Raw genomic sequence first — 19,223 nt, 5'->3', positions numbered from 1 at the left:
CCTTGATCCTGGCACCTGCGGGAGCTGGGTTCTCTCTCCCTTCCCTCCTTCCAGTTGCATCCTGGATTTATGGCATTCACTCCCTTTCTCTGCTCCTCAGTTCCTTGCAGACATTCACCACCTTCTCTCTGCCTCCATCACCCCAGTTCACTGTTGCTTCCATTGGGAGCCTCCAGGCTCCTGCCCTGTGGATCTGGGGGTGTTCAGTGCTGCGGGAGCACGGGTCTTTCCTAAAATCCTCGGTGTGGCTCAGCACTGTTGCCGCTGCCCCTTGCACAGGAGGAGTTAGTGGCACTTGTTGCTTTAGGCAGTGAGCATGGATAACCCTCTTCCTTAAATATGGGGAGAGCAGAGCAGGTCATGGCAGGAACATTTTTCTTAACGTGTAAAAATCTCATTTTGTGTTTTAGCTTCTTTTCCTTCTCCTCCCCTATTTAAAAAGATGTAAAAACCCACCCAGTATGTCACAATTGGACCTTTATATACCCTTTTCCAATGGTGTTGAGGCGTTCCAGAGAGTGAGGAGGCTGTTCCCTTATCCTGATTTTGGCCCTCCCAGAGTGTGGGCTCTGTATTTATTGTCATTTACCCTGTAAATAGAGAGGGGTTAGGGGGTGCCTGAAGTCCTGAATGTGCAGCCTCACCTGTTGCATGTAGACAAATACATACAGTACTTAAAGATTTATCTTTAGCTCTGTTTTTTATATGTAGAAATCTGTTTTAAAGAGAATTTTAAAGCCCAAACAGTTCAAACCCCTGGGTTTGTCTCACATTCCGATGGCCCACCCCCTCCAATGCCGGTTTGTGTATCCACCTTCTGAGGAGGAGCAGGTGTGGGCCAAGCCCTCCTCTTCTTCCTTTCCCTTGGGTGACTCAATTTTGTCATCAGAGTTATGGAGTGCTGAGCTTTCTTCACAATCCCCTTGGAAATATTCTTTTTTTTTCCTTATTTTTATAAAAAGTGGGCAGAGAGCCGGGTAGCGCTCAGGAGTGTTTCCAAATTCTGTCACTTTGAGGCTCTTTGAACTGAGGATGCAAACAATAAAGCAAAAAAGGAAAAAAAAAAAAAGGGAGAGAAAAATGGAAAATCTACATAAAAACTAACTTTTCCCATGTCATAACCTCGCACATGCTTCTATCCCACTAACACACTCCATGTACCAAATAAAACCCTTCTAACACCTGGTGTCTATTGAAGTGCTTTGTTCTGATGGAGGTGTGCAGAGTTGGAAACACAGGGATTCATCTTTAGCCTTCCATGCTCTGACTGGGTTTGAAAAACAGGAATGTGGGCGTGTTTTTTATGCTGAAACTTTATAAACTTCATCAGTCACTCCAGGTGATCACATCCCTCCAGCTTCTCTCCGGGGTCTCTCGGATATACTGCCTATGCAAACTTCTGCTCTTGGAGATTTAAACAAAACCCCACTAATTCTGCCTGTTCTGCATCTCGTCTTTGTATTTCCCTTCAGGGCTTTGTATACTTCACTGAGGTTCCCTTTTTTTAATTTTTTCTAAATATATATATATATATATGTGTGTGTGTATATATATACAGACTTAGTTCCACAACAATAATTCCTTAGAGGTTAAACATGGATATACCCCATCTTGAGAACTTGCAATTCATTTTTTAAAAGCATTTGTACATGTAAATGTTCCTCCTTGAATTCCTTGATTACCCTCATTTTTTATTTTCAATCTGAGTGCCAGGAGTAGAGAGCGGAATGGGGCAGAGGGCATCGTCCTGTCCGTGCCCTCTGGAAAACATCCCAGGGATCCGTGGACTTGGAGAACATCTTGAAGGATGGAGACAAACGAGGTCCTTGTGTTGATTTGAGATTTCCAAAAATATTCTTGAAATCGTGAATTCCCCAGTTTTGTGGTTTTTCAAGGTCACCCCACAGCCTCACAGCTGCGGAGCGGCTTTGTGGGGAAGCAGAGGGGGACTTCTCTAATTAACGTTTGCAAAGTGATTGTCCCTTCCCTTCCCCCTTTTTTTTTTCTTTAATCAAAAATCAGATTTTTGGACAACAAAACGAGTAATTTTTGTCCAGAAGGAAACCCACTCCAGCATTACTTCCCCTTTTGTTTCCTCTCCCCACTCCTGCCTTTGAACACTCCGTTTTCCCCAAGCAAAGCTGTGGCTTTGGGGTGGGCGGCTGCGTTTTGGGACTGTCCCTGAGCACCTCCCCTCAAAGCTCCCCCTTTTGCACATCACCCTTGAGGGAAGAAACTCCATGAAAACAATGCAAAAACTGGAATTTTTTGCAATATTCTGAAAGAGAATCTAATTTTCGCTCATTTTGTGACATGTGTGACTCCTACAAAAGCCATAATTAATGGTTCCTTTGATTTTGTAGATCCTGAGACGTGTTTTGAATTTCAGCCTTTTTTTTTTTTTTTTAGTCCCCTAGTCAGAGTGCTGTGTGTATGCTTTCATATATATTTATTTTTCAACGTGCTTTAAACCTGTCTACAAAAATAAAACTGAACAAACACAAAAAGGATGGTGTTTGAAGATTGTTGATTTTTTTTTTTTTCTGGGAATATTCTATATTATACTGACTTTATATTAATTATTATAAACCTGTGTTTGTATTGAAGATGTGTTTAATATTTTGGGGAGGTTGAGGAGAAGTCAGTGGGAGAACATGCTGTGTTGTACTGATTTTCTGTCAATGTAGTTCAGGTAAATCTGATTTTATTTTCTAGTTGCTGCCCAGTTCCTCGCCTGCCGGGGGCTGCCCCTCGGATAGAACCTTTGTGATGGGATTTAGCTTAGACATACCTGCAAAAATCAATCAGTTCAATAAATTTGGAAATTGCTGCTACAGTTTTGTCTGCTTTTTCTTTTTAAATACATAATCATCATCATTTTCCTCCTTGCCCTGTGTGGAAGGATGGGCCAACATGGGGACCAGCAGGGAGCCCTGCTCACCCCCAGGCTGGGAGTGCTGCTCCCCCCACCTTCCCCTTCCCCATCCCAAACAGACACCTGTGGCTCATTCCCTTCCTCCCTGCTGCCTGTTGGTGGCAATTTCCTTATTTTTTGGGCATTATCTGAAATCATAGTAACTCCCAGGAGGATGCACAGGGTGATGCCATCCCTGGGGGATGTGGGATGCAGGAGGGGGGTGACAGCAGCGGGTCTGGGGGTGCCAAGGGGCCCAGGGTGCCCACCCTGCCTGTCTTAACAGTAACTAAAGAACAGGAATCATTAAAAAAAAAAAAATCCAAGTATTTATTTTTTTTTTCTTTTGGATCTGATACATCACATCCCTGGAGGGGACAAGTGGGGGCACAGCACCAGCCTGACCCATGGGGCCAAAGCAGTGTCAGACCCTGCAAGGGGGGACCCTGCAATGGGGGGGTCCCTGATGCAAAGGGACCACAGGGCAGGAGGGTGGCAGGGCCACCACCCACCCTGTCCCCTCCCTGCATGGGGACAGGAGCAGGGTGGCATGGCCTGGCCAAACCCGAGCTGCTGCCTGGGCTGGAGGATGACAGGACAAGAGGGGAGAAAGGGTTTTGAGGGGAAATGTGGGGTTTTTTTGGGGTAAAAAGTGGGTTTAAAGTGAATTAAACCCCTTGGAACCCACCCAGGGCTGGAGGCACCCCGCTGCCGCAGCGCCGCGGCCCGCGCGCTCTCGTGCTGTGGGAGGGAGTAGGTAAAAATACGAATTTTCATATATTTTATTTAAAAAATAAAAACCACACGAAGGAAAAAAAAAATTAAAAGTAAAGGAAAACAAAAAGACCCCTCTTTGTGCAGTTTGGCTTAGTGCAAATGGGCGCATTCCTGCAGGCACTTCCCGGGGCATCGCCCCGGCGGGGGCTCCCCAAAACGAGAGAGAGAAATGACATTACAAAGAGTAAAAACCCCCCTGGGGGAGGCGGGGGGGGGGCAGGCGCCCACCTCTGCCCTGGGCACTGGGGCTGCCCCCCGGGAGCAGGAACAGACACCCCCTTTTCCGAGCCCCTGCCGGCCACAGGCACAGCTTATTTCAGCCGTGGGGGGGTCCCCAAAGCGGAGTGGGGAGGGGGCCGGGAGCAGCCAGACACCCCCTGCCAGCCCCCCCCCCCCCGGCAAGGAGCGGGGTTGGATTGATGGATTTAGCTTATTTTCAAAGGGAAAACAAGGCAGGGGGGAACAAGCTCCGCGGCAGGGGGGCTGTGTGTGTGCATAAAGCTTTCGGGGGGCCGTTCCCTGAGTCCGGGGGGCGGCCGGGGGGGGGGCGCGAAGGCACCTCGAGTGCAAAATGTGCAAGAAGGAGGGAGCGGCGGGGCTCCGTCAGTCGAGGAAGCGCTGGCAGGCCTTCTTCCAGCGGCACGCCGTGCACCACATCTCCCGGTGCTCCATGCCGTACACCTTGCGGCACTTCTTGGCCTCCCCCCGCGGCCGCCTGCGGGCAGAGGGGACGAGTCACAACCGGGGGACACACGCGGGTGAGAGGGGACAGGGTGGGGCACGATAGCAATGGCTCACCTGGGCACGGCCGGCGGCTTGGGTGGTGGCGGGGTGGGGACAGTGGGGGACACCGGTGGCCGTGGGGGGGTCCGGCAGTCCTGGAGAGAGAGGACACAACCCTCATCAGACAAGGTGATGAGGGAGTGCAGCAGCCCCACCTCCATCCCTGCCCCACTCCATCCCTGCCCCACTCCATCCCTGTCCCACTCCATCCTTGTGCCCCATCCCTGTCCCACTCCACCCCTGCCCCCCTCCATCCCTGTCCCACTCCATCCCTGTCCCCCATCCCTGTCCCCCTCCCATCCCTGTGCCCACCTGGTACGCGTGGTCAGTGTGGACGTGGCAGCGGCCGGGGGGGCCCGGGGGGCTGCAGGGGGAGGCCAGGGCCAGGTCGAGGATCGGCAGCGCCGGCGGCAGAGGAGCCTCGGGGCCGGGAAAGGCGGGAGGCACCGAGGAGGTGGGAGAGACCGGGGTGAGGCTGGAGAGCCCATCGGTCAGCGCGTCCACGTCCACGTCCAGCTCCGTGTAGTAGAAATCCTCCTCGCCGTCGCTCTGCTCCAGGTCGGCTTTCCGGCTGCGGGGAGAGCAGAGGCTGGCTGGGACACTCTCCCCCAGCACTGCAGGACCCTGCAGGGGGTACCAGGGGGTCTGGGGGTGTCCAGGGGTACCCCACGTGCTTACCCAAGGTGCATGGTTCGGATGTGCTTCTGCATCCCTGAGGAGCTGCTGAGGACTTTGCCACAGCTCTTCCACAAGCACTTGAACATCACCTTGGTAGAGTTCTGCAGGAGAGAGGTGTCAGGCTGGCAGCCCCATCCCCATCCTCATCCTCACCCCCAACCTCATCTCCAGCCCCACTGTCATCCTAGCCCAAATATCATCCTCATTGTCATCCCCAACCTTACCCCCATCATCACTCACATCCCCAAACTCATCTCAGCTCTCATCCCTATCTCCAACCTCATCCTCTTCATTCCCATCCCAAATGTCATCCTCCTTCTCATCTCCGTCCTCACTATCCCCATTCCCAAACTCATTCCCGTAGCCACCCTCATCCCAACTGTCATCCCCATCCTTAACCTCATCCTCCTCTTCATCCCCATCCTTACTATTCCCGAAACCCAACTGCACCCCCATCATCATCCCCAGCTTCATCCCACCTTCCTCTTCCGTGGGGTGGGCTCTCCAAAGACAAAGTGGGTGCCGTCGGGCTCATCAGGGCCCTCATCTGGCAGTGGGCCAGGCAGGAAGGTGCTGGGAACGTGGTTGGAGAGGGGGGGTGAGGGGGTGGAGGGGGTGGATCGGTCGCTGGAGGGGTCCCAGCTCCAGTCCCCGCTGGTGTTGCTGCTGCTGCTGCAGCTGGAGGACATGGCAGGAGCCTCCTTCCAGACCTCGCTGCCAGGCTCTGGTGAGGAGGAGGAAGAGGAAGGTCAGGTCCTGCCGTGGGGCACACAGCCAGGGATGGGGGGGACAGGGACGTGCTCTCACCTGGGGCATGAGTGGCCGGTGGGTGCCCCAGCACCAGCGGGCTGGCGGAGAGGCTGGTGAGCACCGCAGCTGCCATCACCTCATCAATGCCCGCCTTGCCCGAGAGCTTCCTGCCAGCGAGAGCAGAGGGGCCGTGTCAGGATGGACAGGCCCCCTGGGACCCTCTATCGCTTCCCCTCCCCCACTGAGGTGCCAGGACCTCCCACCCACAGTGGCCTGCACCCACCCCAGGTTTATGTGGGGGTACAGGGGTGGCACAAGGTCTCAGTGGCCCCACCACGCTGGCAGCACCACCAGATGGAAAGGCACCCAGAGGTGTCCCACACCCTGCAGCACCCCCTCCAGGGATCATCCCAGCAGCTGGCTGGAACTCCCCTGGGCATGGCACAGGCAGCAGAGCAGGCAGAGGTGCAGGCAAGCTGCCAAAATGCCACTGCCTGTGCCATGCCAGGGGCAACCCTCCATGACTGTGGGCAGCACCGTGCTCGAGGGTACTGGCACCTGCATCCTGCCCAGGGATGCAGGGATGGCTTGCCTAAGGCCAAACAGTTCCTTGAGGTAGGAAAAAAACTATTAAAAATTTAGATTAAAAAAACTCCAAGAGGTCAAGAGCACCCAAAAGCCTTTTGCAAACGGGTAACCTGGTGATGCTCCCAGCTGGGAGTCCCCGGAGCTGCCACAGCGGGACAGCCAGCGGGATCCCGGCGTGGCCAACAGCGGCCAAAGTCCTCCTGCAGAAAAAATCCCGGCTCCCGCAGTGAGGCCGGTGCCGGTGGGAGGGTGGCGGCCGTGCCGGCGTCCCTACCTGTGCCGGGGCACGGGGATGCACTGCACGGCCGAGTGCAGCGCCAGGCAGCGCTCCAGCCCCGCGTCCAGCACCCGCAGCATGGCCTCCTGGCTGGCCGTGTCCTGGCGCGGCGGCGGCTCCCCCAGCCAGCCCTCGGATCCCAGCGGAGCCTGCGGGAGAGACGGCAGCGGGCAGCAGGGATCCCCGAGCAGTGGATTCCCCAGGGACCCCCGTGGCCTCGGTGGGATGGCGAGCCGGGTTCGGGGAGCTGGATCAGCGCCTCCAGGCAGGGCTGTGGTGGGACCCTGCCAGCCACTCCGTGGGTCCCCCTGGGGTAAATCCCAAGTGGATCCCAACGGGTCGCAGTGGGGATCCAGCCAGGAGTTCCTTGGCACTCTCCAGATCCCCCTGTGATGTTGCTGCCAGCACCATCACCCACTGGCTGAGCATCAGCAGGGATCCAGCAGGGATCTCCACGGAGCCAGGAGACGACCTGACACCCTCCTGGCAACGCAGCTCTAAGGTGGCAGCACCCACATCCCACATGCCGGTATAGATCAACACCTTATGGATCCACATCCCAAGTTTATCCCGCTCTGAGCGGATCACCCGGGATCCAGCGGGTATCCCGGAGCTGGGAGCGCACTCGAGCCTGCCAGGCCAATCCCAGACACCGGCACCCACCGCCCGAGCTCCGGCACCAAGTGGATCCCGCTCCAGGGAGATCCCACGTGATCCAGCACCGAGTCGATCCCGCCGCAAGCGGATCCCGCTCCAAGCGGATCCTTGCTGATCTCCCTGGGGCGGGGCTGGGCGGATCCCCGCGGCGGGAGATCCCAGGACGACCCCAAAGGGCTGCGATCCAGGAGAGACGATCCCGCCGGGGGCGCGGGCGATGCCACCCACCGCCAAACCCCCCGCGCCCCGCCGCCACAATCCCCCCCCCCCCCCTCCTTCCCGCCCCCCAAAGTTTATCCCATCGCGGCGCCATTTTACCGGCGGGGAAAGTTTCGGGCGGGCCGCTGTCAGCTGTCACCGCCCCCCCGCCGCCTCCCCCGGATCCCACCCCGGTCTCCGCCGCCGCCCCCGGTACCTTGGCGGCGTTGGCGCGGGCGGCGGGCGGCGCGGGCGGGGGCGGCGGGCGGCGGCGGCGGCGGGCGGGCATTAGGACCGCGGGCGGGCGCGGGGGGTCCATGCGCGGAGCGGCCGCGGCCCGGCGGGGGGAGCGCGCTCCGCCGCGCGCGGCCCCGGTGTCGGCGCCGGCCGGGCCACGCCCCCCGGGCGCCGCGCCATTGGCCGGAGCGCGCGGGCTGGAACGCGGCCGCCGCTCTCCGCGCCGCTGATTGGCCGCGGCCCGCTGCCACTTCGCTCGCGGCGGCCACGCCCCCGCCCTCGCGAGGCCGCCACGCCCACCCCCCGGCCGCGCCACGCCCCCGCCGGCAGCGGCCATCTTCGCGCGCCCCGCCCTCCCGCCGCGCGCGCTGCCCGCGGGACCCCCCCCCCCAGAAAAAAAAAAACACCCCCCCCCAAAAAACCCCACCACGCCTCCAGTGTCACCCCCCCCCCCTCACCACTGAGTGCCCGCCGGCACCCCTGGGGCCACCGTGAAGTCACCCCCCCCCTTTTCCCGCCAAACTCGCGGGGCTCCCCAAAAGTTGCAGAGGACCCCCGAAAGTTTCGGCTTTGTTGTCAAGGCGCGGGATTCTGGGCGCCGCACAAGTAAACGCGGGGATCCCGCCGCCGGGGAGCATCCCGCAAAACTCCCGACGGCTCCTGCGGACTTACCGGGGAGAAACACGCAGCCTTAAAATTTGGGGGATTCGCGCAAAAGTGACGTCCCCCGCCAAATTACAGGGCTGCCGATAAGTTACAGGAGTTCTTCAAACGTTGCTGAGCTCCTCACAAAGTTATACTCCCCAAAACTTGTAGGTTCCCCCCAAAGTTCTCCCCGAAGTTTTAAATCCCCTATAACTTGCCTGTAGGGCTCTCCCATCAGCTCTAGGGCTTCCCCAAAAGTTACAGTCACCTTTTGCTAAGAAAGGGGGTGTGGTCTGGGCTTTTGGGGTGTGCGCGCCGTTCCCAGTAGGAAAGAAGTCCCTTTTTCCACCGTCAGTCCTGCTCACCACGAGGAATCACTGCCAACCCCCCCACACACACACACAATGGCGGGGCTGGGTGTGGGTGGGCTGCGAGGGGTGCGGGAGGTACTTGGGGTACTGAGGTGCGTGGGGGGTACACGGGGTGCACGGGCTCCATGGGGAGCACGGGCCACCGGGGCATGTGGGACGCATGGAATGCCCTGGGTACAAGGAATGCTTGGAGTGCGCGGGATTCTGGGGCGCACTGGGGTGCCCTGGGTGCCTGGGGTTGAAGGGGGTACCTGCAGTGCAGGGGGTATGTGGGGTCCACGTGATACATGGGGTGCGTGAGGTTTTGGGGTGCACGGGGTGTTTGGGGAGCTCCGGCTGGCGCCCACCCGCGTTCTGCTCCTCACCTGCCCCAAAACCCGCGGGGCGGCGGCGAGGGGCCACCAGGTCCTGCTCCTGCTGGATTGACCAAGCCGCAGCCTGAAGGCCGGGACAGAGTCCGTGCGGCTGTCCCGGATGGCGGCCCCCCCTGTCCCCGCCGCCTGTCTCCCCTGCGTGTCCCCTGGGCTGCCTGGCACGGCTGATTCCCGCGGCTCGGGGCTGTGGGGTTGCTGGGGCGGCATCCCGGGGATCCCCTGCCTGGGGAGGCGATGTCCCCAGCGTGGCTCCTGGGGCGCTTGGCCACCGCTCGTTCCCTGCTCTGGTGGAGGTGGGGCTGGAGGTGCCGCTTCCACCCTGCGCCAACCCCGGGTGCTTTCCTAAGAGTGAAAACAGCAGCAAACCGGGAAAACCCTCATGGACCCGGCCAAGGGCCCGGTGTCACACCGGCACGGCCGCCCGCCGGGTCTCCCTGCACGCCGCAGGAACTGGGGACCAGCCGGGAACCGGGACACCCGCGGGGCCCCAAAACCCGCGCGGGCAGCACGGGAGGAGGAGCACAGCCGCAGCAGCCTTTATTGCCCATCCTGCCCCGTCCCTGGGGAGTCTGATCCCGCCGCCCCCGTTAGCGCAGCCCTGCAGGAGCCCGTGGGGCCCGGGGGAGGCTCCGCGGCCGCCCCCGCTCTGGTTTAATGGTTAACGGCGGCCGCAGCGCAGAGCTGGAGGCTCCGGCAGCTCCGCTCGCTGTTGTGCAACCCCACGAGCATCGCCCACCCTTGCACGGGGTGCCACCAGCCCGACCCCCGGCCCGGGCAGGAGGGCTCGGCAGGGGGGCATCCCAAATTTAAAAAATGGTCATAGCACCTCCTGAGTTGGAAAGGCCGTGCAAGGATCATTTAGTCCAACTCCTGGCCCTGCGCAGGACTCCCCCAAGGATCACCATCCCTGGGAGATGCCCCCGTGGTACCTGGGTGCCCTTGCCGGGGGTTGGCTGCGGACTGGACTGTGATGCCCCTCGCCCGGGTGGTCTTGCAGAGGGAGCCGCGGCCGTGCCCGCACTGCCCTGGCTGCCTGCTGGCCGTGCGGAGCTGCCGGGGGACGGGGGCACAGGGGGGTGATCTTCAGGGGTGGGGGGCTAGGCGGGGTGCGGAGCTGCTGTGGGGGTGGTTTGGGTGTAGAGCCCCGTGCTGCCGTACGGCCACAGAGCTGCGCGGGCTGCGGAGCCGTACGCGGTGCAGGCACACAGAGGGTGCGGATCCTTATGGCACAGAGCGCCGTACAGCGCCCTGCAGGGTGTCACATCGCGCAGGTGTAGGTGCAGGTGTAACACCGCAGCAGTGTGTAATGCGCCTTGCAGCACCGTGCTGCATCCTACAGCGTGCCGGATTATGGGATGTGCAGCCCCGTTCAGCCTCTTAGGGCGCTCGCTGGGCTCCTGCTCGCTCCCTCTTGTGGGAACGGCGCCGTTCAGCACCATCCCTCGCAGCCCCGTCCCATGGCAGCGTGACAGAGCCCCGCACACGCCTGTCCCTCAGGGCTGAGGGGGGGCACTCCCAGCCCTACCCTCTCCCCTCGCTCTGACCCCAACTCCGACCCTCCCGACCAGACCCTGAGGCTCCAAGTGATGTTTGGGATGTGTTCTTCATTCACCAGCCAGATTTCGAGCCTCCAGCCAGGGCTTCAGGCAGGTTTTCCATCACCCTGAGGACTGGGCAGTTGTTCTCTTATTTGAGTCCGGCTCTCCCAAGTCCCACAGGAATTATGGGCAAGCAGGCAGCCCTGCACAGCTTCTGCTGCTGCTGGGGCAAATTGCAGACCAAATCTGGCCACCTCAGCTCCGCCACAGCAGGAGCTTTCCCTTCCCTGGTGCCATTCCAAGCCTGCCTTTCCTCAGGAAGGTGGCACAGGGGTAGCCACATCCCCACGGGCAGCGCAGGGACCGGAGTGAAGCCACGCTGATCCCACACGGAAGTGATGCTCCTGGCAGCACAGCCCAAAACAGCTCCCAGGGGATTCAGGTGGTGCAGGAGGGACCCAGCCACGTGCACTGGGATGATGGAGAAGGGGAGCAGGGGAAAGATGCGGCCGGGGGCAGCGTGGGGGGAGCCCACACGTCGTTGTGGCAGACTGGCAGCAGGAAGAGCACGGCAGCTCTGGCACCAGCCGTGCTCTATCAGCGCCCTAATCTCGCAGGGGGATGGGAGAAGCTCTTGAGGGCGGCTGTGGTTTGGTGTCGAGCTGACGACGCCTGGGGTGCCTCCAGCTCTAACGCCTTCAGCAGGGTTTGCTGAGCGCTGCGTTTTCGGTTTTAATCTCTCCACCCGCCGCGGTGCAGGGCCAAAGGTGCTGAGGGAAGGTGCGTCGCTTCCTGCCACACAGCCTGGCACGGCACGGCACGGCACGGCACGGCACGGCACGGGGGCTGCGGGCTCCACCTGGCTCCAGCGAGCACCAGGCCATCGTGCCACGAGGTCGGGCAGCCACTGGCCAGCCACTGGCCATGTGACCGGGGCCGCCGTCATTGCCTCGCCACGGCGTCCCTTGGGGCACGATGTGCAACTCCACCGCGGAGGAGAGGAGGGAAGTTTAAGCTCTGGTACACACCCAGCTCGCCCGAGCTTTTTTGGCACATGGGGGCTGCAGGACCCACAGGAGTGACGGGGAGGTGAGCAAGGAAGCAAATGCTGAGCAAACACAGCCGGGCTTCTACTGCAGCCCTGTGCAAGGCTCTGCTCGGGCACAGATCACCCCATTCAGCAGCTCTTGGTGGCTGTGTGTCCCCATTTCAGAGGTGCCAAACCACCCATGCAGGGCGGGTGCATTCACAGTCACATTGTGCTCAAAGCTGCTCTCTCAGCACCAGTTGCACCAGCAGCAGCAGCAAGAGCCCCCAGAACCATGGATTTAGACTCAGTTTAAGAGTGTAAACCTTCTCTCAGCCTTTTAATGGTGTTTGGCAGAGGGCTGCCCATGGAGACACCCTTGCATGGGTCTGAAAGGGTGGGAATGGAGGATGGAGCAGAGCCCACAGCCCACACCAGTGAAATTTCTGTGTTGTCCTGTGCAGGGGGAGGAGATGGACTCAATGATCCCTTGCGGGTCCTTTCCAGCTCAGGATATTCTATGATTCCATGGAGGCACAGGGCTGACACCATCTCCCCATAGCAAGGGACATTCTGTGATGGGAGCAAAGCTTCTCAGGGCTTCCTGGGGGCTGGAGGGGGCCCTGGTCTCTCCCAGGCAGTGTGAGGAGGACAGGGACCCTCAGTCATGGCAGAAACCTCCTGATGGGGGTCTGATCCTGCAGCCCAAGGCATGGGGCTGGCTGCAGCCCCGTCACCCCCCTGCCCCAAAATGTGACTGGTCCCCACCCTGTTCCCATCTTGGTACCAGTGCCAGCCCTGTCTCACGGGGGTCCCACACAGCACCCAGCACCCTCAAACTGCCCATCTTGGGACATCCCACCAGCAACCTGCTGGCACCAGCTGGGCTGGGATGGGACAAGGACACTCACAGAGAAGTAATACAAAATATATACAGAGAGTGAGTGCAGGGCACAGGGCTCTGGTGAGCACAGGGCTGCTGGCACCTGTCCCTTTGGCACCCGACGGTGTCCAGCCAGGTGGGACCCCCCTGTGGCCCTGCCCCTTCTCCCGGGGGGCTATAGGTTGGTGATGTAAACCTCCAGCCCATTGGCCGCCGTCCGGGCAGAGACTTTCCGGGACTCCCCTGCCCAGACGTCCGCCACACTCTCGTACAGGTTCTCGGGGACACGGGGCTTCCCCGGCTTGTCCCGTTTTGCTGCCTTCTTCCAGTTAATGTCCACAGCCTCATAGTCAGGGTCGGGGCCACGGGCCTGAGCAGTCCATGCTCTGTCGTTGATGGACTCGTAACAGGGGTCAGGGGGACCTGGGGCTGCTGGGGCCCCCTCCTGCTGGCAGGGGGGTGGCCACCCACACCCCGCCTCCTTCACAGCCCTCGGGGTTGATGCAGAGACCTGGGATTTCTTCTTGGTGGCTTTGCACACCGTCGAGTACATCTCCTCCAGCTGCAAAAGGAAATTTTTTTGGGGTGGAGGTCTGGGGGCAATCCCTGCCCACTGCAGAGTACTCTCATGATTTTGTCCCCCCCATCTTCTGATGGAAGCTGTGAGCGGGAGGGGCAATGCCAGCGGCAATGCCAAGAATCCCCAGGAGGATCCTGGCAGTGGATCCTAAGTTATACCCTGCTCCACACATGGGCACTACAGGGAGACAAGGAATTAAATGAAACCCCCCCTGCCCCATCCCTGCTGCCCCCCAGAGTTGTACCTTGGCCTTAGGGGCACTGCCTGCTCCATCCCAGCAGTGCTGTGCTCCAGGGGGTCCTGCCACAGCCCCATCCTGCGCCTCCACCGACACCGCCTTCTTCACTTTATGGACACAGGCATAATCGGCTGCCCCATGCACAGCCCGTGGAGGGGACACCTGGGTGCCAGCTGGCATGGGGGGCACCGGGGTGCCCTCCCCCCCCACTGCCAGGCACTCATAGACAGCGTCTGGCGCTGCTTTCCGCAGCGGGGTGAAGAGCAGGTTGGAGTAGGTCTGGTCGGGGGCTGGGGAAGTGGCCGGGGGCTCAGGGACGGGGATCTGGGGCAGCTCACGGTGCAGGAGGCCGGAGCTGTGCAGGGATTCGCCTCCGGGGGCCGTGGGACCGGGGAGATCCAGGCTGGCTGGACGCTGGACTGTGGGAGAGAAGAGGAAATGAGGGGATGCAACAGGCACCAACCCCTGTGCCAGCGCTGTGGCACGTCTGTCCATGACATTGATGGGCAGCATGGGGACTGCAGGCAGTTGCCAAGGGCCACCAGCCCCTGCTCCACGGCCACTCACCATCATCTCTGACCTTCACCCGGTACAGCTCGTGCAGCTTCGTGTCCGACTTGCTGAGTGACCGCAGCTGTGTCTGGCAGAGCAGGGCCTGCCGTGGGGGAACAGACACCCTCAAGCTGGGCTGAGAGCCCAGACCTCCCCCAGGGCTGATCCTGCCCCCCAAAATGTGCTCTTACCTCATCCACGAGCTTCACCCCATCTGGAGCGACTTTCTTCCTGCCCTTCCTGCAGGGAGAAGTGGGGCTGAGCCCAAGGCAGATGGCAAAGCCACGGGTGAGGAGCAGGTGCCCTGGGTCCCCAGTGTGGCACTCCCAAAACCCACATCCTGCTTCTTCCCCAGCCCCACAGCAGGGTCTGTGCTGGCTGGGAACATCACAATTGCATCCTGCACCCCACTGAGCTGTGCAGGGCACCACTGGCACCACCCTCAGCACTGCACCTCCTGCTCACAGCTCAACCCTCTCTGGGCTGCTCCTCTGAGGTTTTTGGCTGTAGGGGCTGTTCCAGGGGGCTGTGACACACAGGGATGCAGGATCAAGCCAGGTAGAGCTGCACTGGGGCACAGGTGGAGGCTTGGGGTAAGCAGAGCAGCAGAGCCCAGGTCCCAGCTCAGGATGGCTGCACACTCTCCACGTGCAGCCACCAAATGCCACCGAGGGATCCCCAGCCCCCTCCCAGCCCCAGGAGGGAAAGTGGAGGAGCCGCGGGCAGCACGTACCGTTTACAGGCAGCGCACAGGGTGCCCAGGTAGACCAGGCCACCGAGCAGGGCCAGGGCAGTGCCAGCTGGCAGGAGCCGGGTCCCTGCTGTCCCCTCGCCGCTGGCTGCAGCCATGGGGGAGCCGCTTGCAGCACCACTGCGGGGCTGAGCTCTGAGGAGAGAGAACACGAGTCGGAGCTCAGCCAGGAGCTGCTGGGCTCACCATGGCATGAAGTGGTGCTCTATGACCCCCAGGGCTTACGGGACCCCTGCAGCACAGTCCCCCAGCAGGGGGTCTCTCTGGATGCTCTGGATGGGGACATTTCACCGGGTGTCCCCATTTTCTGGCCAGCAATTGCTGTCCCCAGAGTCACCGTAACACCTCCAGTGCCCAGCCCCATGTGGACACTTGGCAGTGGGTGCTCTGTCACCACCAGGGAAAACTTCAGATTTTGGTTCCCTTTGAAAAAAACAATCCAACAAAACCAGTGGGATTCAAGCTCACCATTTGCCACTGAAATGGTGAAAAGGAGATGCCCAGGAGCTCTGAAAACCCTCTGGAGACACCCTAGAGATGACAGAGTGCTCTCTGGGGACACCAGGACAGCAACCCGGGATGGGAGTGACACTGCTCCTGAGCATAGGGGAGGCCAGTAAGGACAGGCAGTATGACTCAATTTTCTGCAAACAGGGTGAGCTTCAGTATCTCTTCCCTCTTCCTCCTCTCCCTCCTCATGCCCTGGCCTCAGCAGAAGACACCAGGACACCTTCCTTCTGCAATGGATGCACACATTCCTTGTGCCACCACCGCCCCAGGTCTGCAGCTGCTCTCTGCTGTGACACCAGAGCAGAAAACACCCCATCTTCCCACCCCTTTCCTCTGCCTAAAGCTGCACCTTGCCCAAATCCAGCCCTTGTCCCTGTGCTTTCCTCAGGGCAAAAATTGTCCCCTGCAAACTGTGGCAGCACCAGAGCAAGCAGTGTGGGGGCAGGAGGGTGCTGGGGAGCTTGACACAAAGCACAGGTGCTCCCCAGCCTGTCAGGATCACCTCCTTCCCCAGAAGGCTTTTGGTGACCCCTATCCCATCATTCCCATGCCACCATCCCCATCCCTGCTCTGCTGCCAGCACGCTGCAAACCCAAAGCAAAAGCTGACACCCCTTCACCCTCACCGGCGTCGACGGCGGCTGCGGCTCCCAGCTCTGCACAGCTCAGCTCTGTGCACCCTGCTCTACAAAAAAAGGCTGGCCTGTCACCAGCACCCAAGAAATGCCTGATCTGAAGGCAGATGGAGGCAGTTCCTGGAGTAAAACAGCTTCAAGAAGCCACGGTAGCTAATCCAGATGGGGCCAGCAGTAGGGTCCCTGAGCAGAGCTGAGCAGGATCAGCTTCCACCAGCAACGGATGGGAACCCAGAGATCTGGTGGGACGTGCTGAGCACCTCTTACTCACCCTCTTGTGTGTCTTCATCTGGATGACAAAGCCCAGATGAGTGCTGGTGAGAAGCTACCCTGCCTTGTGTAAATGTCAAAAGCTACTGCAGATCCACAGGAGCTCCCCTCTCCCCTGCACCCTGAGTCACACAGCAGCATCTTTGGCACATTTTTACCCCAATAACTAGAAGGTCTCTGGCCATTTGCAGCACCCTTTTATCTGCGAGCATCCTTTTATCTAAGAACTTCCCACTTTGGAAAGTGCCCTGACTGAAGCATGAACCCTGGAGAGCAATTATTTCAAGGTAGAAAGTGAGACAGAGAGGTTTTAAGGACTAACCAGGCTGGACAGACTGGCTTAGATCAGAGCTGGGAAGGGGAGGCTGTTCCTTTTCCAACGTTTTAATTAGACAACACAGCCTTTCTGTCTAAGCATACTTTAATTATTCGGATTACCTGCAACAAGGCCTTTGCATTAGACAGAGCCTGGAGCTCCTCGCTGGACTCGTTCAGCTCATTAGAACCATGGAACCATGGGCTGCAGGACCAGGGCAGAGCTCAGCAGGCTCTGGAGTTGAGCAGACAAAGTTCTAGCAAGGTTTGACGAGCGGGAGCTGGTGTGATGTTGGAATCAAGGTAGGAGCTTTCAGCATGATGAGGCGGGCACACACGGGACAGCTTATCACACAGCAAGGGGATTCTCCATCCCTGAATTTTGAAAGGAGAGACTTCCTTGAGTAGGAATGAATGCAGAGAAATTCTTCTGGCCTCCTTTCTGTCGAGCAGGTCAGTGGTTGCTCCAGGATTTCTGAGCAGTGAAACTGTGCAGTGCATGCTCCTCAGTGTTCAGGCTCAGCAGTCACTGGGAGAAGCCACTTCTTAGGGCAACACGTTGGGGCTCCCAAAATCACAGATTTGCGAGCAGAACCCAGTGCCTGACTAAAGACACTCAGGTAGGACTGAACAGGTTTGCAAGGCAAAGTGTCAGCCACACCTTCTGAAACCTACACCTGAATTTCCTGTCAATAAAGTGATCGATCTCCCTGTCCTGGGGCTGCTCCCCGGGGCAGGAGACTCAGCAGAGTTTCGTAAGGCGCTGGCTCCGCCAGCCCAGCCGAGGTGGCTCTGGAGGTGAGGGCGGGCACAGGTACGTGTGACAACACCCCCAGCCCTCTAAGCAGGGATCACTCCCCCCTGTGTGACACCCCAGCACAGGCACCCTTAAGGCAGATGGGTTGCTACTCCAGGACGTGGGAGTTTTTTGTGAGTCCTACAAAAGGTGCAAGTTCCTCATCTGGGCTTCCTGAAAGCAAGATTAAATTTACTGAAAAACCAACTGCTGCTGATGATGATGATTCTGCCTGGCCTTTGATTCATCTCCCCAGATAAAACCACACAGTGTTCAGTGCAGGGTGGCAAGAAAAAAGTCTGCAAAGCTACTCAAAGCCTATTTGCACAAAACCAAGAGGAACATTTTGAGCTGATTTCCATCAGCCACTGTGCACACAGCTGCAGCAAACTCTGCTCAGGTACCCCAGGGAGTTGTGCTTCAAAAAAAAGGCCCTAGAAGCAGAAGTAGATAGATTTTTTTCTTTTCAATTACAAAAAGTGAAAGCTCTGTTTACCGTCAGTCACAACACTGAATCTGCCCTGGACCATGGGGTGCAATTAGTGAATTTTAAGACTATTTCAAAAAAGCAGGCATGAGATCTTACCCAGTTTGCTTATCTCTGTAATGAGATTTCATGGTCAAACACCTCTGGGGGCTTTTCATTTAGAAAGTGCCAACCATACTTATAAATGCCAGACCCAAATGCCTGAAAACTTGGATGCAGACTTCTAGCTGCAGTTCTGATCGCTGCTCACATGCTGGAGTGGCTTTTGAGAAAATACAACTTTAAAACTTTCAGGTGAGTGACTGTCAGCCCACACCACAGGGCTCTGCTCGAGGCTGACACCATTTCAGCACTCTTATTTCTTCCTGCCCTTCCCTGGTTGCTGAACACTCACTTGGGCAGAAAAAGGCTCTTTTAAGGCAAGAATCAGCTCAAGAGGTTTACTGCAGAGCTGAGCCACAGCAGGAGACCAGCAGAGAGCTCAGAGCTGATGTTATGGGGAGCCAGATTCCAAACTACAGCATGGCTGTATTAAGGAGATGTGTCTTCTCCAGAACCATCTGCCTGCCACAGTGGTTTCCTCTGCCACAGATGCACTACTTCTACATCATCTTGCGTTTTCAGAAGACAGCATTTCAGGGACCACATTCTCAAGCCTCCTCACCCAGAGACAAGAGCTCAGCACTTTCCCATTGCACACACCAGCAATACTCCTGTCCCCCTCCCCACAAATCAGCTGGGAATTTCCACAATGCCACGTGCCTCTGAGCTGAATTCATTCACCCCAAAAGCAACTGGCTCCCACTCAGCCTCCAGACCCCAGCCAAGGGATCCCAGCAGCACTACCAAGCTCCACCACCTTTTCTTCCCTTTCAAGCCCAGCTACAGAGCACAAAACATGGAATGACAGAGCTTGGAGCCCAGCTCACAAAGCTGAACTCAGCTGAAGCTTCCCAGAGCAAAGCAGAGCAGGAATCCTGCCTGTCCAGTCTATCCAGCCCCAAGAGCATCTCTGACAATGCTGTGATTTCTGTATACATTGGGGGTTTAAGGTATTTCCCCCCAGTTTAGCTGCAGATTCCTCGTATCCCAGGCAGGAAAGCCACCACCACTTACTTGCAGGAACTCAAAATCCGGCGAGTGTGGAGCACAGGGATCCAATCATGCTCTCTTCCCTGCCGGCCAGCCTGGAGAATTTCATTTTTTATCCTGCAGCAAGTCCCAGTCAGAGCCTCCCGCACATTTCCAACATCCCGATCTGAGCTCTCCCGCTCCCTGAGGAGCAGCCGGCTGTGAGCAGACACGGAGCACACACACCACAGCTTCCTGGCCTCGGAGGTGGTGGCCTCACCCGGGGTAGGCTGGGTCTGTGCTCGCAGCCGGGCTCCCTCTG

General features: G+C 58.5%; 2 protein-coding genes across 2 annotated transcripts; both read right to left on the bottom strand.

Moving 5' to 3' along the window:
- Nucleotides 1-3,224: 3,224 nt before the first annotated feature.
- SLC2A4RG (SLC2A4 regulator) lies at nt 3,225-7,877 on the bottom strand. The gene is made up of 8 exons (XM_053958536.1): nt 7,840-7,877; nt 6,765-6,916; nt 5,960-6,069; nt 5,632-5,876; nt 5,153-5,253; nt 4,787-5,045; nt 4,490-4,569; nt 3,225-4,406 (listed from the first exon to the last, which is right to left on the bottom strand). The coding sequence occupies exons 2-8, from the start codon at nt 6,845-6,847 to the stop codon at nt 4,295-4,297; spliced, it is 990 nt and encodes a 329-aa protein (XP_053814511.1). The 5' UTR covers nt 6,848-6,916; nt 7,840-7,877; the 3' UTR covers nt 3,225-4,294.
- A 4,626-nt stretch (nt 7,878-12,503) lies between these two features.
- LIME1 (Lck interacting transmembrane adaptor 1) lies at nt 12,504-19,126 on the bottom strand. The gene is made up of 6 exons (XM_053958601.1): nt 18,947-19,126; nt 14,801-14,953; nt 14,259-14,307; nt 14,083-14,170; nt 13,522-13,934; nt 12,504-13,259 (listed from the first exon to the last, which is right to left on the bottom strand). The coding sequence occupies exons 2-6, from the start codon at nt 14,914-14,916 to the stop codon at nt 12,873-12,875; spliced, it is 1,053 nt and encodes a 350-aa protein (XP_053814576.1). The 5' UTR covers nt 14,917-14,953; nt 18,947-19,126; the 3' UTR covers nt 12,504-12,872.
- Between the last annotated feature and the right edge of the window lie 97 nt (nt 19,127-19,223).

Source organism: Vidua chalybeata, chromosome 17 (assembly GCF_026979565.1).
Source record: "Vidua chalybeata isolate OUT-0048 chromosome 17, bVidCha1 merged haplotype, whole genome shotgun sequence".
Classification (NCBI taxonomy): domain Eukaryota; kingdom Metazoa; phylum Chordata; class Aves; order Passeriformes; family Viduidae; genus Vidua; species Vidua chalybeata.
Note: the sequence above shows the minus strand (reverse complement) of the source record. Positions and strands in the feature narration are given on the sequence as shown.

Excerpts from the sequence above, each read along its gene's own strand:
- SLC2A4RG (XM_053958536.1), bottom strand. The coding sequence starts at position 6,847 with ATGCTGCGGGTGCTGGACGCGGGGCTGGAGCGCTGCCTGGCGCTGCAC. Across the intron at positions 5,254-5,631 it reads CCACCCCACGGAAGAGGAAG|AACTCTACCAAGGTGATGTT; the intron begins GTGGGATGAAGC and ends TCTCTCCTGCAG. Across the intron at positions 4,570-4,786 it reads ACACTGACCACGCGTACCAG|GACTGCCGGACCCCCCCACG; the intron begins GTGGGCACAGGG and ends CTCTCTCTCCAG.
- LIME1 (XM_053958601.1), bottom strand. The coding sequence starts at position 14,916 with ATGGCTGCAGCCAGCGGCGAGGGGACAGCAGGGACCCGGCTCCTGCCA. Across the intron at positions 14,171-14,258 it reads GGGTGAAGCTCGTGGATGAG|GCCCTGCTCTGCCAGACACA; the intron begins GTAAGAGCACAT and ends CCCCCACGGCAG. Across the intron at positions 13,260-13,521 it reads GCAGTGCCCCTAAGGCCAAG|CTGGAGGAGATGTACTCGAC; the intron begins GTACAACTCTGG and ends TTCCTTTTGCAG.